This window comes from Colobus angolensis, unplaced genomic scaffold, assembly GCF_000951035.1.
Source record: "Colobus angolensis palliatus isolate OR3802 unplaced genomic scaffold, Cang.pa_1.0 Scaffold535, whole genome shotgun sequence".
Taxonomy (NCBI): domain Eukaryota; kingdom Metazoa; phylum Chordata; class Mammalia; order Primates; family Cercopithecidae; genus Colobus; species Colobus angolensis.
Window position 1 is genome coordinate 1,579,344 of NW_012118877.1, and position 18,492 is coordinate 1,597,835.

At 39.0% G+C, this 18,492-nt stretch overlaps 1 protein-coding gene across 2 annotated transcripts in view; it reads left to right on the forward strand.

Moving 5' to 3' along the window:
* RSPO2 (R-spondin 2) overlaps positions 1-18,492 on the forward strand; it is a 183,877-nt gene that overhangs the window by 869 nt on the left and 164,516 nt on the right. For both annotated transcript variants that reach the window (XM_011961100.1, XM_011961101.1), the window contains exon 2: positions 12-274. In XM_011961100.1, coding sequence (XP_011816490.1) covers positions 181-274 — 94 coding nt within the window. In that variant the 5' untranslated portion in view covers positions 12-180. The remainder of the gene's footprint in view (positions 1-11; positions 275-18,492) is intronic.

Consider the following 18,492-nt stretch of genomic DNA (forward strand, 5'->3'; position numbering starts at 1 on the left):
TCATCTCTCAGGTTCGTGGCGGAGAGATGCTGATCGCGCTGAACTGACCGGTGCGGCCTGGGGGTGAGTGGCGAGTCTCCCTCTGAGTCCTCCCCAGCAGCGCGGCCGGCGCCGGCTCTTTGGGCGAGCCCTCCAGTTCCTAGACTTTGAGAGGCGTCTCTCCCCCGCCCGACCGTCCAGATGCAGTTTCGCCTTTTCTCCTTTGCCCTCATCATTCTGAACTGCATGGATTACAGCCACTGCCAAGGCAACCGATGGAGACGCAGTAAGCGAGGTGGGTCTCTCTCTGCCAAAGGTGTGTGGGCTTCAGGGGTGGCTTGTGGCGGTACTCACTCACGCCCTGGCTCCGGGGACTCAGATGGGCAGGGCTGTGCTCTCCACCCCAGCTTTTGCGGGTCCCCACTCGCCACCTTTAGGACCCTGGAGCTCTACAGAACACTCCGTGTTTCTGCACCCTGGAGGCGCAGGGAGCCGGGGCGAGACGCGCTGGGAGCTGGGCGAGCCGGGCGCCACTCGGGCGCTCAGGGCCAAGTCGTGCGGTCCGCACTCACTTTCGCTGCCCCACCTCCTCACCTGAACTTGTCTCTTTAGAACGTATTTCCTATTTGGCATGCATTTTTTTTTTTTTGTCGTTGTTCTCTGTGTCCTCTTAACCATCTTCCCTGTAGCTTATTTGTTTTACCTTCCCCATCCACGTGCGCCCCAAACCCGCCTCAGATCTCTTTGGACTTGACCTAGCACAGCGTGTGTGTGTGGTGTGTGGGTGTACCCACGCGTGTTTGTATTCCGGAGTTTGGGAGGGGTACCAAGTCGAGGGGGAGGGCCTCCATTTCCAGAAAAAGGCAAACATAGATCTTTTTCTGGAACCTGCGACGAGATGGGAACTTGCTGAATTGAGCAGCAATTCCCGCGCTGGTTTTCTGGGGAGTCCTCGCCTGCAGAGGTTTGTTTTTAAAACAGGCCCCACTTTGCTCTCTCCATTTGCTTTGCAAAAGCAGCTACACCGGTGGAGGCTTCTGTTCTCAATGAAATTCACTTGCGGCTTTTTAACTGCTCCCTCCCTCTCCATCATTTGTGCGTAGCGGAGAAGGCGGGTGGAAGCCTCCAGAAAGGTTTCTGGGAACTCGCTTTCCTGCAGATTTAGTGCATATTTCTGTCTTGGAGTCTGCTGGAGATGCAACTAATCCAAGTGCATTTTAGAAGAAGGGCGGCTAGACACGATTCAATTTTCTGGGGGGATTTAAACATAAACCACCCACCACACGCACATCGAATTAACCGCGCAGGAAAAGTACGCAGCAGCCCCTTCCCAGGGACCTGGTGAGAGCTGTCTATTTTCATCCGGCACTTTGGCACTTTGGACTTTTGCGCAATTAGAATTTGTCGCCGGGTTCATGAATCTTGACTTTCTCTTCTTCTCCAAAATGTAAACGTCTCACTTGACCTGTGACGTGATTTGTTTATAACTCATTGTATGTAAACTCCGGTCCTGCATCCAGATTTTAGGGAAGACTTTCCGAGCCTTAGTTTTTTGATGGCTTTTTAGGACATTGTTAAGCTGTTCTCACCTAGGGGTAGAGCTAGAGATTGGCCCACCTGAGCGCAGAGCTCCAAATAACTGATGGTGTGCGACTTCTGTAGTCCCTGCTCTTCAACTGTCTCGGTATCTGCGGCTGGTAAGGATAAACCCTCTCCAACTTCTCTCCCTCCCTTTCCCCTGATTTCTGACTTTTGGAAATTGTTTATTTTCAGAAATTATTCTACTTAAAAATACTAGAAATTTCTTCCCAAAGGCCATGAGAGTTTGATATTGATACTTGTCTTGAAAAAGCCCCTTTTCATCTCCTCTCTCCTCCCCTCCTAACTGATTCCTTTCTCAATACCAGTACTTTCTTTCGAGTATTCGGCAGAGCCAGCAATTTTTGATTACACTATGGTCAAAAGTGTTTGGAGAGGCTTTTCCTCTTTTTATAAGTCAAAGCTGCAGTCTACTTAGAAAAACTAAAGTGCTTGAAGTCTGCAAAATATAGAAATATCTAAAATCCTTTGCCAGATCCTTGTTAGATGACTTACTAATTCAGTGATAGCTTTCTGATCCACACTGCCTGTCCCATTGTGGTTGAGTGGGGAAGAACTAAGCATATTGTTTTAGTAGAACTTAATGCAGAGATGCTGTTTGGTGGAAAAGGACATTACAGCACTCCTGCGGCCAGAAGGGATACTGCATGCCTTCTCTGCAGTGCCATCTCTAAGAATCTTCCTATGCCTTCTAAGGTATCTGAAGCAGAACCTATTTATCTCAAATAGCAGAATCTCTTGTAACGATTACCATCCACATCCCAAAGCACTGACATTCTAACTCTAAATTGTGCAGTAGTAGCTTATGCCAAATCAAACTTTCGATTTAATAAAATTCAAATGCTTTCAAGAACGTGTAAATTGGTAAGGGTGTAAAAAAACTATCAAAGTATTTTATTATTATTATTCTTTTCTTCTTCTCAACAGATGTCCCTTTACAAATCCCAAGTTTCTGGCTAAAATAACTGTGGTCCTTAAAAGTGACCACACTATCTGTACCAACAAAGGGTGTACTGTGTTTTTAATTAAAAATGGAACTACTTAAAGGGCTGGCCAGACAGTGTAGGGTGATAGTAGCTTTTCTGCTTTGCAAGGAAGCTTAAGGATTGCATTGTGAGAGCATTGAAATGAATAGAGATCTAACTCAAGTTGTGTGAATTGTCCCTCTTCACAAACTTAAGCTGGTTTTAATTGATCTCATGTCCACTGATTGATCCTACACCAATTGTTGTGCATACCAAACAATTGGCTTTCCCCAAAAAGATTGATTTCAATCAGTTCCTCAGTGAATGCTTGACTACTGGCCAAATCATGTCAGCAGTGACAGTTGACATGTTAGGGCCTATGTGGTACCAACATATCCCTTTCTCCCCTTTGTTTTGGATAGTGTCAGTTAAGCATTATTTTCCAGGAAGAAAAGTAATTGGTATTTTTTAAAAAAGGTGTTGTAGCTTGGAAGATTAGTTACTTTCTTGGCTTTTGTGCTACAAGGTAGGTGGCAGTGGTACCAGGATTGGTTAGGCTTACCCCTGGGACCTGAATCTTTTTTTTTTTTTCCCCCCTCCATATTCCATCTGCAAATAATCAAACCTTCAGTGTGGAGCATTCTCCGAACTCCTTTGGCATTATGTTTAGTCTGCTCTATGATCTCACATGCTCCATAATATCATTTTCTTAATGAAATAAAATTCTTGGCAGAGATTAGATAATTTAGTCAGTTAAAATCAATTGCATCCAGTTTGGAATGGAGAGCAAATATATCATTTAACGATATATTTTATTTCAGAATATAGCCAGAAGATTGAGAAAATAGAATTTTGACCTTCTCTACTTTTGGACAAAACTTCAAATGGGGGAGATCATCACGAACAATAACACTACCCATCTACCATATTTTCTTCCCCTTATTTTGAAAAATTATAAAAATGCATTTGATAGTCACTAATGGGGCCTGGTTGCAATAATTTTTAAAAGTTAGACACAAACACAATACAATACTGACAATGAATATCTTTTAGAGAGGGGGAGACACATGCCAACATTTTGTAAAGCTTATTGACAACCCTTATTTTCCTCTCCATGTAACATATTAAGATTTGTCTCCCTGACTCCCCCTTCAAAATAGTCATGATTGGCTATTGTTAACCCCTACTGTCTATCTTGGTCTGGAGACCACTTATGATTGATTTATATGGTAAGTGGAGTTATTTGATTACTTTCATTTTTTGGAAAAGTCGTAAGCCACATTTCAGGCTGAATTACTGAAAGGTGGATAGACAAATCATAACTTTATTGTGGTCTCCTGGAATTTCTCAAGCATGGCATGTAATGACTTAATCTTGTATCTCCCTCATTCTATTTTTATACCTTGTGATATTTTAACCAGGGATTTATGAAAACTTCTTGATAAAATTCTCAATGCAGCAAGGTTTCCAAATGTATAATTCATGTTTCTGGTGGTCTGATGGCAGGGGGCATGCTATGGCAAGTGTTTCCTGCTGTAGCCTTTTCCACATTTAATCCTCAGCTTCTCCTTCCTCTAATAACTCCTCATTTCACAAAATTAGACTTAGCTTCTTCCATAGAAAGGAAAGGTTTATCACAAATAGTGTGGCATGTTTCTGGTAACCGAGGCTGGAAAAAGCAAATATTTTCTCTTAAACGTTATAGAGCTAAATTAATTTGTTTGTGTTCTTAAAAATTTATTGATGAGATTGGAAGATTTTTTTTTTACAAGTACTTCTTAAATAGTTTACTTTTCCTGATATTCTTTCAAAATACAAAATGACACATGGAACATACTAACCTACAGTTAAATGAAACAATTTCAAAACACATTTTGTATGCTTGCTTACTTTAAGTTCCAAAGTATTTCAGAAAAGCTGATGTGATGTTTAACTTTGCAAAATAAACATGTTCTTTCTTTTCTTTTCTCTATTTTGATTGGCTGCTTTGTCTTCCAACATAACTGCATAATTTTTAAAGGCAGGGCCTTACTAGCACAGAGAGGTCAGAAAGTTGCTGTGCTCAAACTAATACCTTATTTTGCCACAGAAATTTGGAAGTGATTCAGAATAGGTGACATTCCCCTAGGCCCTGGGCTTGCTTTATTTGCTTTTAAAATCCAGCTTGGGTAGAATCCAATATTCACAGAAATCACAACTTGGAAATGACGCTTCTAGTTCCTTAATGCAAAACCACCTCTTGATTTATTTAGAGACAAACTGGTCAGTTTGTGGAATATCCAGGGTAGTTCTTTCCTTCCAACTTACTGACTGCCTTTAAACTATTTCTTTTGGAAATACGTATCCTTATCCATCCCAAGTGCAGGAAATAGGGGACAGACGGATTTTATTTGATATAAGCTTGGTAACTATGATAAAAGGAGGTGATAAACTTTGGGATGACAAAGTTTTAAAATTTCAGTATTTAAGATGACATGAAGCTTATTTTTTCTCCATTAACTGCAGCAATCAACGGCTGATCAGGTGAAGACAGTGTTGTATATCTATATTTATACATTTTCATGTGTTCATCCAGAATAAATAGAAAACATGCTAATTAATACTGAAGTGTATACATAATGTATATTATACATATTAGGGAAAGTATATATGCATACCTGTATATATGGGTGTGTGTGTAGGGAAAGCGACGAGGATGGTATAATTATGGAGGATCGGGATTTCAGAACTAAAAGATTTTTCACTCATTTTTTTCTAGTCCTTTTCATCTTTCTCTTCGACAAGATGAAAAGATGGGAGTGGGTGGGAAAGGGGGTGGCAGGGAGAGAATGAGAATAAGATTGGGTAAGGATAGTGTTTTTACTCTTTCCAAAGCCCACCTTCCACCTGTTCTTACCTCCTCTAGGACCCTTCTGTGTCAGTCACCCTTATTTCAAGCATGCTGCTGTTCCTCTAATCCCAAAATTCCTCATTTCCTGCCTCTCTACACTGCTTTCCAATCTCTTCTGCTTTTCTTCACTTCTTCTATTCCCTTCTCTGGCTTGATAATCCTGTTTCATTCACTCTTCAATATATTACTATTTGGCTTCTACTGTCATCCTTTTAATAAAAAGATTTTCTTTTCTTTAAAGATATTTTTTATGCCTTCACAGAAATTAACAAAAAAGAAAAATATTAAAAGTTTATAAACGTTAGACTTATTTTTAGAGTGCTTTTAGGTTCACAGTGAAATTGAGTGGAAGGTACAGAGATTTTAGAAAGGGGTTTCTTAATGGCCAGTCATACTCACCTCATTTCCAAGTCCAGCATTGGTACAGTCCTCTGGGACTCGTTCCTATGGTGATATCTTATCACCTCTTTCCTTTGGCCAGTGACACTACACTAGTCTCATTGAGAATGTAGACTAGTGTTTCTTCCCCTTTATTCATTTCCTTGGGGAATTTTACCCATCCCTGTTTCTTGAATTTTCATTTCTACATAAAGTCCTTTAATTCTAGGCTCAATTTTTCTTTTCTTTTTTTTTTTTTTCATTTTTAGCTTCAGATTATCCTACACTCAGGTCTCCCAACTAATGCCAATATGGATAGATGATATTCCATGCATACTCAAACTTGACAATTCACTTCCTCTTTTGTGTCCCCTCCCAAATGTGTTCCTCTGCTTGTACTCTTTATTTTTATCCATGGAGTTCTGGGTGCCCAGACTGGGAGCCTTGCTATAGTCTTTGATTTTCTGTTGTCTCTTTATCATTTTATTCTTGCCTAAACTATATCGGATTAGTGAGCTTATATCCATCTCATCCTTTCCATTCCCAAAGGTATTTCCTAGCTCAGGCCCTTATAGATTCCTCCTCCTCCAGCATCTACTTCAATCCACTTACGATGCTCCATCCCTTACAATGCTGCCACATTCCATTTTTCTCCAGCACAGATCTGATCATGTTACTTCTCTGCTAATAAACCCCAAATCTCCCAGACCTCCATATTGATTGCAAAATAAACACTAGCCTCTTCTGTAGCAGTCAGCGTTCCCCACCATCTGACCACAGCCTGCTTTCAACCTTCCACCACCTTGAAAGCACACTTCGCTTAAGCTATCCCAGATTACTTCATTTTCAGGCATGTCATGTGTTTTCAAGCTCTTGCGCTGTTGAGCATGTGTGTGGCGTGGTGCCCACCTAAAATGCCACTGCTTCTGTGAAGTCTTCCTAGAATTTTCTGCCTTCCTTTCTAAAGCCAAAATAAATTATTCCCTCATAGTTTCTTAGCTTTCTGGGCTACTCTTACAGGACTCTTATTTTTCCTTTTTTTTCTGGTTATCTTGCCTTATGTGGCATATTTTAAGCTTCTCTTAGGCAGAACTACAGTACATTTATCTTTGTACTCCTCAAGCTAGACCTTTTAGAGTGCTTTCTCCACAAAATGTAGTGGAACAAAACGTCATTGTATATGAGATTTTTGTTGTTTGCTCTTAAAATTATTTTGGTGACTTAATGAGAAATGGTGTGTGTGTTTTTTTAAATCAAAGTTGTTTACACATAGTTGAAGTTGGAATGATTAAATATTATGGGGATTCTCATCATTTGTAATTCTTTATAATTTAAAGAAAAATTAAAAAAAAAAACCTGAGGTATAAAAGCATCCCCAGCCAAGTACTCATTCTGAAGTCTCTTCTGATTATTTCAGAATTTCTCAGAGTACACTAGTGTCTGTATACTTGTTTGTTATTTGAATGATGGAGTATTCCAAGTGACAGGTGATTTGTGGGTAGAGTAGAGAAAACTGGTGGTGGTGGGGTAACACTTTTTTTTTTTGAGACGGAATTTAGCTCTTGTCGCCCAGGCTGGAGTGCACTGTTGCGATCTTGACTCACTGAACCTCCGCCTCCTGGGTCCAAGTGATTCTCTTGACTTAGCTTCCCAAGTAGCTGGGATTATAGATGTCTGATACCATGCCCAGCTAATTTTTGTATTTTTAGTAGAATGGGGTTGTGCCATGTTGGCCAGGCTGGTCTTGAACTCCTGACCTCAGGCGATCCTCCTGCCTTGGCCTCCCAAAGTGCTGGGATTACAGGTGTGAGCCACTGTACCCAGCTGGTAACCCATATTTTAAAAAATACTTATTTTATAGAAAAGGGCAATAAAGGATTTTTATCCCCAAACAGTTTGACCATATGAATGAATAATAATTTAGGAGAAAATAAAAGAAAGTGTTATTTGCCTTCTAAAAAGATACTTATGTTAATAATATAAGTTAATACAGGAAAAATTTAATCCTAGTTATATTTATGATTTTAGTATAATATAGCTACATGGACATACCAATGAGACACACAGATGTGTGTGTATTTTAGAACAAGTTCTGTAAGTATGAAGAGACCACGTAGTTCTGTGTAGTGCCTTCCAGGAGAACACTGACATTTCAGTGTCCTTTGAATGAAGTGGGACCTGTTTGACTTATACAGAAGGTGAGCTGCTTACGGAAGTGTGTGGTTTTAAAACTAACAGTTAAGAGAATAGGGCTAGAATTCAACTTTCCTGAATTCACTGAATTTTCCTGTACATAGTATGTTTCAACACAAACATTAATTCAAAGAAAAGAAATTCCCTTTGAACCCATTCAAAAGTTCTTCAGACCACAGACTTTTATTGAGCCCCAGAACTTCCTACAACTCATAATTATGCTAATGAAGTAATGAGTATTAAATAACTGAAGGCTGAGGGTTGGAGTAATGGGTAGAACCATAAGTACATTTTAGCAAAAATTTGCATACTTGCATTGGTAATTTTTAAAATTATTTTTGAATACGAATTATAGAAACATTTCTAGCATTGTAATAGCCAGAACAAATGTGTGTGTGCATGTGTGTACTTGCCTGTACGTGTGTTCATGTATGTGTGTATTGGTGTGTATGTGTATTTTGTGTTTAACACACATGTTACAACAAGGGTTAGAGCAAAGGTATTAAATATTTATTTTTACTCTAAAATGTAGAGAAAGTGATTATAGGTAGCCTTTCTCATCTAGTCATTTGGAGAAAACCTTCTACAATTTACTTAAAACTTTTTCGATTTTCATCTCTTGCTGAAAGATATTAAGAGCACTTATAAAAAAGAAGTTATCCAGTTCAGCACGTTTGTTTTGAGAAGGGTTTCTTAACTTGGGGTCCAGAGGTAGGGCTAGGGTTTTTGCAAGCTTTCTGAAATTAGAAGCTTTCTGGTTTCTGTTGCTTTTTGTGGTGTAGAAGGACAATATAGAGCTTCCACTAAAGTTTCAAAGAAGTTCAAGTTTCACCTCTTTCTTTCAATAGGTTAAGAAGCATTGGCTTAAAAAATAGGAGGTGGACCTTCCAAATTAGCATGATGCCAAATGACTGCTTCAAAGTGATATAGATACTTGTTTTCTAAAAATTTATTTTCCTTGTGTGAGTTTTCAGCCATTTGCTATGTTTATATTTAACAATATGAAACCACATTGGAAGCACTATCTCAAGATTTTTTTCAGTAAATAATTACTTGGCAAGTAATTCCTTACTCAAAGACAATAGTTGTTAAATTCTCTCCATCCCACTAAAGAGTTTATAAAAGTACAACATAAATATACAGTATAGGGGTTTTGTTAAAACTTCTCATGTGATCTAACTTGTATCTCATTAAGAAAACAGTTAATATATAGTTTTAGAAATAGCTGTTGTAGCTTTCCAGCTGGTGACATGCGGTGCTGGCATTGATCTGACTTGAGGCATCATGCTGCCAGTTCATAGAATGGCCAGAACTGGGGCTTAGCACTCTTCAATTCTGGCCAAGAGGGCTCCTGCTAGATCTTTGTTTCCGTGTCAGCACATTTTAGAATTTTTGTGTCAGGATGGCGTTAGTCTCTCTCCTGTTGCTGGATACAATTGCCAACTAATCACCTCAGCAATGAAAACACATGGACCAATAGAGGGCACACTTTGCATTCTTTTCCCTATGCTTTGTTCTCTGAAATTTTGTGGGATTTGTGCTTCCTTTGCTTTGCCCTATTGGTTCAGGGGCGAAACCTGCTCTGCTCTCTCCATGGACACTGTGATCATCTTGATGTCATCACAGAGAGAACAAAAGAACAAATAAAAAGAACTTTTCGGTCTTACTGAACATTTCTGGATTTGATCACTAATCTCCTTTTGACAAGACCTCACCAAGAGGCAAACTGAACCAACCTCACTGTTTTAATATCTGTGAGACACAGATGTTGAAAGCTACAGATTTAATTAACATGCAGGTAGGTTCCAGCTTCTGCAGCCACTTTGAAAAGCATCAGTTGGTTTTATTTTATGTTTTCAATTCAGATGTGTTCCATAAGATGAATGCCCTAAAATTTAAGCAACTGGATGACTCCAAATTAATACTTCCTAATTAATTGTTTTTCAAATTCTTTAATCTTTGTAGAGAGACCTATTTATTTTGATGCTTCTCTCATACTTTGGCCCTTTGAGAATTGTGAAAATTGTCTGATATTCTGAAAATCCAAAGTTTTTTTTTTTTTTGACTGAGTCTCACTCTGTCACCCAGCCAAAGTATTTTTAAGTTTTCATTCCCCCTTATGTAATAAAGTATGACTTGGGGCTTAAAAATTCTCTGGCATCTCATTGTTTTTCACCTCACATGCTGTGTTCTCATGCCTCTTCCTGGTAGTCAAAAGCAGGCTTTTTAATGTTGAATGATCCACGCTGTGTCGTCATTAAACTGCCTGTTTAGTTATTCACTCTTTCTCTTCCAAGATTTTAAAGACTTACTTTGCCCTGCTGGTTCAGCTGGTAGACCTCCTGTGCATTCCCCATGAAGTTTAGCTGAATCATAGGGGATTAATATCCTATGACCAAATGACATATTATCTGCCCATCCCCCAAAATATAACTCTTTGAGGGGTAACTATGGTATCTGTCATTTCCTGCTCTTTTACTGTCACAGATGATCTTTAAAAACTCTGCCCTGGATGAGAGATCTTGCTGGTCTAGTGTATTGGGAAGAGTTGTTCCTGCAGCTCCCATGTTACCATACCCAAATAGACATTAAAAGAAGGCAGTCCTGGTCTTCAACTTGTCATATCTTCTGGGTAGTTCTCATAGGTGGAAGAACATCTACAAGAACTTATGTTTATTTTGATACTTGCTTCTTGATGATGTTCTAGAGGTTCACTTTCGTCGGATGTGTGTGTGTTTAAGGGAATTTTGAGAAACTCTTGCTTGTTAGTTGTGGGCTCTTCTGAGGAGATATGAGGAAGTGGGGGAGAATAGCTGTAGTTTGGGTAAGTGGAATGAAGAAATTAGCTTAATATTTTTTTACTTATCCAAGGATCTTGGTATCTGATGACTTCAGAAAAATCAGAGCTGTCCTATGCATAGCATTCCTTCCGCTGATGAAAGATATCTTGTGGCCACCCTCCTTCACCCAGCATAGTGTAATTGAGAAACTTTGTTAGGGTCAAGAAACTACGTAATTTGAAAAACCACTGGTGTCTGATAAGTGTACAGCAGTGGTTACCAGAAGCACTATTAGTGGGTTGAGGTTAGTTTGTTGTGGTGATAGAGAAGCCATTTGCACCACTCCTGGTGGTCAGTAAGTCACATCAGCAGTATGATTCTTGACTGAATCCTGTCCATTATGAAAGTTCTTTTTTCCCTCATTTAAATAATATTATCCTGAAAATTGATCTAGAGCTTTGGAAACTACCCCTTGAAAACTGATTTCCCAAATCATGAGTTTAGTGTAATTTAATTGTTTTGTATGCAGAGGAGTTATTTGCAGCTACTATGGGTGATCTTAACATGATTTTGATTTGAAACTGACTCGAATAACTGTTCAGGAGGCTTGGCAAGCTTCTGCACATCAAGCAGTCATTTTTTGTTGTTGAATTCAGAGAGAAAAGTTTAAGAAATGTGACAGGCTGGACCTAGGGAAAGGAAAGAGCAGGAACAAGATCATTTCCTTAGACTTGAGGTCAATCCTGTGAAAAATGAATGTGATTAATTTTTGGAATTAAAACAAAATGAAGGTATTTTATGAAGAGGAAGATTAAAGTTTATATTTAGAAAATTATCCACTAATGGAAGAGAACCTTCTTTGGAATTTTGACTTTGGAAGCTGCCTCTTTCCAACAGCAGAGAGCACCTCTTGAGAGTGTTTTAAAGCTGGTGACTTTACAACACTCTCGAGTGAACTCTAAGGACCTTTCACACGGTAAGAGCCACCACACAGCCATCTGTAATGCATGTGGTATCTAATAGGTACTTAAATATAAAGTCTTGTTGACAGCCGCCTAAACTCAAAATACAAGACTCTTCCTTCCTGAAGAGAGGACACTAAACAAAACCACTTTAAGAGATGAGGTCTTGCTGTGTTGCCCAGGCTGGGCTCAAGTGATCCTCCCACCTTAGCTTCCCAAGTAGCTGAGACGACAGGCATGTGCCACCACTCTCAGCTAAAATTGCTTCTTGAGATTCTGCACCATATGCTTCTGCATCATTATTGTAAACTTCAGTAATAATGTGATAGATATTGACATTCAATATGAATTTCTGAAAGAAGGTGTATACCTCAATTCTTACATGACCATGATGTTAATTTGTAAAATGTTTCATTATAAGAAACTTTGAGATTTCAATATAACTATAACCAACATGGGTTATGCCATACAGATATTTTGCTTTCTTTAATGGGTTGCTAGACTGGAAGACACATATTGGACAAAATTTTAATATCTGGCGCCTATGAAGGCATAATAGACTTAAAAACCCCTTCAGACAAGGTAGAGAAATGCAAGTATATCATCTTAAGCTACTTTCTTGAGTTACATTTGGTAGAGAGTGGTGAGTAATGGATTGATGTCTACTCTGTGGAAATCTTGGGTGTACAGAAGGATCCTGTCTTCAGCCTTGTCTGAAACAATATTTTCTTAATGACTTCATTGAAGACAGGTGGTAGACGAACCACACTTTTGCATAATATGAAGTTGAACAGTACATTTAGGATGTGGGATGACTGGTTACAAAAAGATCTCAATGGCTAGGAATGACAGGATGAATTTACAAATGAAATCTTAACCAGAAACATGTAGAGTTTACTCTTTAAAACCAAAGAACTAGCTGGGCACAGTGGCTCACATCTGTAATCCCAGCACTGTGGGAGGCCTAGGCAGGCGGATCACAAGGTCAAGAGATCAAGACCATCCTGGCCAACATGGTGAAACCCCATCTCTGCTAAAAATACAAAAATTAGCTGGGCGGGGTGGTACACGCCTGTAGTCCTAGCTACTCGGGAGGCTGAGGCAGGAGAATCACTTGAACCCAGGAGGCAGAGGTTGCAATAAGCTGACATTGCGCCACTGCACTCCAGCCTGGTGACAGAGTGAGACTCCGTGTCAAATACATACACACACACACACCCCCCAACAATGGAAGAATAGGATGTTGGACACAACGTTTTCTCATTGATTTTTGACTTACTCTGAGGTTATAATGTAATGTAATTGCAAAAAGAATTCATTGCATTAAGAGAAATATTTACCTAGATTCAAGAATAAACCAGATGAAGGCTCTTAGCCTATCTTACATTCTTTTCTAGAGTCATTACTTTAAGAAGTGCATTGACAGCACACGTTATTATACAGTATTAATTTCCTAGGACTGCTATGACAAAGTACCACAAACTGGATGGTGTGAAACAGCAGAAATTTTTTTTCTCACCATCTGGAGGCTAAAAGTCCAAAATCAAGATGTAAGGAAGTTCATGCTCTTTCTGAGACCCTAGGGGAGGAGCCTTCCTTGTTTCTTCCAGCCTCTGGTAGCCTCAGATGTTCCTTGACTTGTAGCAGTAGAATTCCAATCTCTGCTTCCATGTTCACGTGGCTGTCTTAGCTCTGGTTTTATTTCTTTTGACAGAAAACCAGTTCTATTAGATTAGGGCCCACCTTAATAACCTAATGTTAACTTGATTACATCTGCAAAAACCCTATTTGCAAATAAGGCCACATTCACAGGCATTGAGAATTAGGACTTCAATATATCTTCTCTGAATACTCAATGCAACCCATAACAAATACCATTTGCATCAGACCCTGTAGTCTTTTAAATCCTCATTTTCATAACCCTGTGGAATATTATTATAATAATAATGTTAATATAACAAGTAGTGGTAGTAGAAGCAGAATACTTAGTAGAGGAAGGATCACTGCATATAGCTACAGACTGTATATTGGACATAAAGTAAGAATGATATTAATGGCACCCCCTGGACTTGTTGCTGTCATGGCCCTGAGGGTAGGGATGCTTTAGACATGGTTTATAAGTGTATGGTGTTTGGAGTATGTAACTTCAAGTTCCTTTCTGCCTCTAAAGTTGTGTGAAACTACACAAACCTAAAGAGTCACCTCTTTATTACTTATTACAGCATCTTTATTACTTTTTCAAGCAAATCTATGAATCAACTTGGCTTCTTACTGTTCATCTCTATCAGCTGAAGCTGAAATTCCGTTTAGCTGTTTTTTTGTTTGTTTTTGAGATGGAGTCTCACTCTGTCACCCAGGCTGTGGTGCAATGGCGTGGTCTCAGCTCACTGCAACCTCTGCCTCCCTGATTCAAGCGATTCTCCCGCCTCAGCCTCCCGAGTAGCTGGGACTACAGGCGTCCGCCACCACACCTAATTTTTGTATTTTTAGTAGACAGGGTTTCACTATGTTGGCCAGGGTGGTCTTGAACTCCTGACCTTGTGATCTGTCTGCCTTGGCCTCCCAAAGGGCTGGGATTACAGGCGTGAGCCACTGCGCCCGGCCTTAGCTGTTTTTATTGAAGTTTGCTGTCTTCTAAGAGCTGTTAGCACTCTTTATGGAGCATTAGTGAAATCTCAATATTGCCTACTATACATGACTTCTGGTGTTAGAGTGTCTTAAACTAGTTTTCTCTGATTTTGAATAGTGTCAAATGCTGGCATTGCCAAGGGGCTTGATCTATTCATGCTTGTGTGCTGCATATAAAGGGCGAGTAGGAACATTGTTTTAAAGCTATTGTGAAATATCTGAAACATAAAACAGTAATGTGATGAATCCCTATATATCCCTCACCCAGACTGAACAAATATTGAGATTTTTGCCACACTGACTTTATTTATTATTTTCTGTTTTACTTTGTATTGGCTGAAATATTGTAAAGAAAATCACAGATACTACATCATTTCACCTTACGTATTTCTGAGTGTATTTCTTACAAATGTAGATTTTCTTTCCAAGCTGCAATGTCATTAATCTACCTAACAAAATTGGTTATTCCTTGGTAACACCTCTTAGTAATTGGCATGTAATGGATTTCCCCGTTGCCTCAAAAATGTCGTTATACTGTGGCTATGCTTGAATCAGCATTGAAACAACACCACTCATTGCATTTGGTAGGTATGTCCCTCAAGTATCTTTGATTTTAGGTAGTACTTCCTTCCCACTCATTTTTCCATGCCATTGACTTATTGAAAAAGAAAAAAAGGTCAATTTTCTGCAGAATATCTAACATCCTTCCATTTGTTCTCCTGTTGGGGTTGTTTAACTTGTTCCTCAATCTTCCACAATTTCTCTGAACTAGAAGTTCTCCTTGAAGGTTGGATTAGATTCAGGTTCAACTTTTTTTGGCTGGAACACCTTGCAGGTGATGCTGAGTGCTTCATATTACATCACGCCAGGAGGCACACAATGTCTCGTTGTACCATTCTTAGTCATGCTGAGATTAACCAGTGGATTCCTGTGGTACCAGCCCTATCACCCTCCATTTTAATGATATTTGTCTGAGTTATCAGTTTCATTAGGGGTTGCAAAATGGTAATTTTTTTTTTCTAATTCTTACTACCACGTTTATTAGCTGAAAATCTTCTATTAAAAACTGTTCCTTTTTCAGCTATAGATATTTTTGTACTAGGAAACACAATTTTTACAGGTAAAGCAGACAATAAGCTTATTTTTTTTCCATTTTAATTGCTGATTCTTAGAAAGGAGAGTTGATATGTGTTTAGCTGGGATGGTGGGTGAACTTCATGTAAGTGAATAAAGTGCTTTGATTTGTGTCAAGCCGTTCCCTGTCAGATGGAGGAGGTGAAGTCTTCCAACAGTTTCTTGCTTACTGAAACAGTAGTACTAAATGACATTTAAAAAAAAAACCTTTTTGGTTTTTGCTAACAGAAATGATATGAAAACCTTCTGGAAGCCTGAATTCTATTAGACATCTTCTGATGTTTTCTGTTTATAGCTTTCAGAGAAGCTACTAAGTTGAACATACAGTAGCTTCAGTATGGTGTAATCTGAGGCTCATTGGATGGAAAAACAGTACTTTCTGCTACTTAAACACCCTCTGGAAGGCTTAGAGAAGAGAGGAAGGAAAATATTAGAGATCAACTGGATGTTGAAGAATACAAGTAATGTCACCTGAGAGGGATTAAGTTTTCTCAAAGCTTGTCTTGAATGGCAGCTAGCTACTTAGAATTGGCCCTTGTAGCCCATCAGGGCTTGTCTGTTGCTGTGCAGTCTTGTCTTTTCTTTCTTTTTTTCTTTTTCTTTTTTTTTTTGAGATGGAATTTCACTCTTTGTTGCCCAGGCTGGAGTGCAATGGCGTGATCTCTGCCACCATAAACTCAGCCTCCTGGGTTCAAGCGATTCTCCTGCCTCAGCCTCCCAAGAAGCTGGGATTACAGGTACCCACCACCATGCCCAGATAATTTTTGTATTTTTAGTAGAGATGGGGTTTCACCATGTTGGCCAGGCTGGTCTCAAACTCCTGATCTCTGGTGATTTGCCCACCTTGGCCTCCCAAAGTGCTGGGATTACAGACGTGAGCTACTGCGCCCAGCCTGCTGTGCAGTCTTTAACGTAACATATAAACAAAGGGCCTAGAGATTACATGTCTTCTGTGGGCAAGTGACAGTTTTTTTTTTTAATTCCTTCTGCTTATTAGGTGCAACTAGCTGTTTCTAATTACAGAAACCTTTCCTTTATTCATTTAAAAACTTAGCTCATTGCTTTGAATTATTACTATTGGCATAATTTTTGTATGACCTGTTGAAAGATACCCATAATATGTACATTTAACAGTTTTACTATCCAGTGAAGTCAAAAATTTAATTCACACAAATGCCTATTGAGAGGATTAAAGGGCTTGTTATACATTTTTGACCGTAAGTATTATGAATATACAACATTTAATATGTGGCTCATAAAACCCTGTTGCTGGAGTAAGACAACACTGGAGGTGTGTGCTTTTCTTACTAGTAAAGTGCCTTCGTAGTACCTTTTTTTTTTTTTTTTAAAGTTCTGGGATACATGTGCGGAATGTATAGGTTTGCTACATAGGTATACATGTGCCATGGTGGTTTGCTGCACCTATTAACCCGTCATCTAGGTATTGTAGTACTTTTAAGAGAACAAACAGTATTGCAAACTGAAGAAACTGGTTATATTGCAAGTCAGGGAATAGAACTAGGAATACACATAGCTTTTATAAATGAAAAGATTCTTGGGATTTTTTTTTTCTCTTCAACCTGTTTGGTGTTTTTTAAGTAAGAAAATAAATGATCTGTATCTACTAATTGGGGTCTGTAGTTGATGTCATTTATATGCCTCCTGCCTTTTACATTTTGGGTTTTGAATGTTATTTTGGTAATAACCCCCTGCATTGTTGAGACATTTAGGTGTTTGTCTTGGAAGCAAGTAGTAAAGACTTTACACTATCCTTGTATAAATAGGTGATTTTTTTAAAAGCCACTTACTGTATTCTTTAAAAATGAATATAAGCCAAAAATGTGTTAATGATTGGCAATTGATAATTTTGAAAATTATTGGAATTTGAAGAATAGAGAACAACACCATGAAGGAAATACAATTACCAATAATCTTTCTGCTCAGTGGTGGCTGCTGTTAACATTTTGTGCTTTATCCTTCCAGATGTTTTTCCCTTCTACATAAATATAAAATTTTGAAACTTACTATGTCATAAGTATATATTCTTACCGATTTTAATGACATTTAGAAAATCTGCATCATAATTGTTCAACATGAAATTTTAAAATCAGTTTTCTTATTGTTGGGCAGTTAAACATTTCAGTATTAAAAAGTTTTCAAGATTGTTAATATGCTATCAATAAACTTATATTTTACACATCTGTTTTTCTTTATTTTTTTTATTATTTATTTATTTTTTTTGAGACAGGGTCTCACTCTGTTGCCAGACTGGCGTGCAGTGGTGTGATCTCGACTCACTGCAACCTCCACCTCCCAGGTTCAAGAGATTCTCCTGCCTCAGCCTCTCAAGTAGCTGGGATTACAGGCATGTGCCACCATACCCAGCTAATTTTTGTATTTTTTGGTAGAGATGGGGTTTCATGATGTTGGCCAGGTTGGTCTCAAACTCCTGACCTCAAGTGATCCACCCCCCATTGGCCTCCCAAAGTACTAGGATTACAGGCTTGAGCCACCATGCCTGGTCCACATCTTTTTTTTTTTTTTTGTCTTAGGAATCATTTATAGAACTAGAAATACCAATTAATACACTATAATCACTTATTGAGCATTTAGTATGTGCTAGGCATAGTGTTGGTTTTCTTTTTTTCTTTTCTTTTTCTTTTTTTCTTTTTTTTTTTTTTTTGAGACAGAGTCTGGCTTTGTCACCCAGGCTGGAGTGCAGTGGTGCCATCTTGGTTCACTGCAGCCTTGACCTCTTGGTCTCAAGTGATCCTCCCACCTCAGCATCCCGAGTATCTGGGACCACAGATGTGTACCACCATGCGTGGCTAATTTTTTTTGTATATGTTTGTAGAGATGGGGTTTTGCCATGTTGCCCAGGCTGGTGTCAAACTCCTGAGCTCAAGCGATCTGCCTGCCTCAGCCTCCCAAAGTGCTGGGATTACAGGTGTGAGTCACCATGCTTGCATGCTTGGGCCCATGCA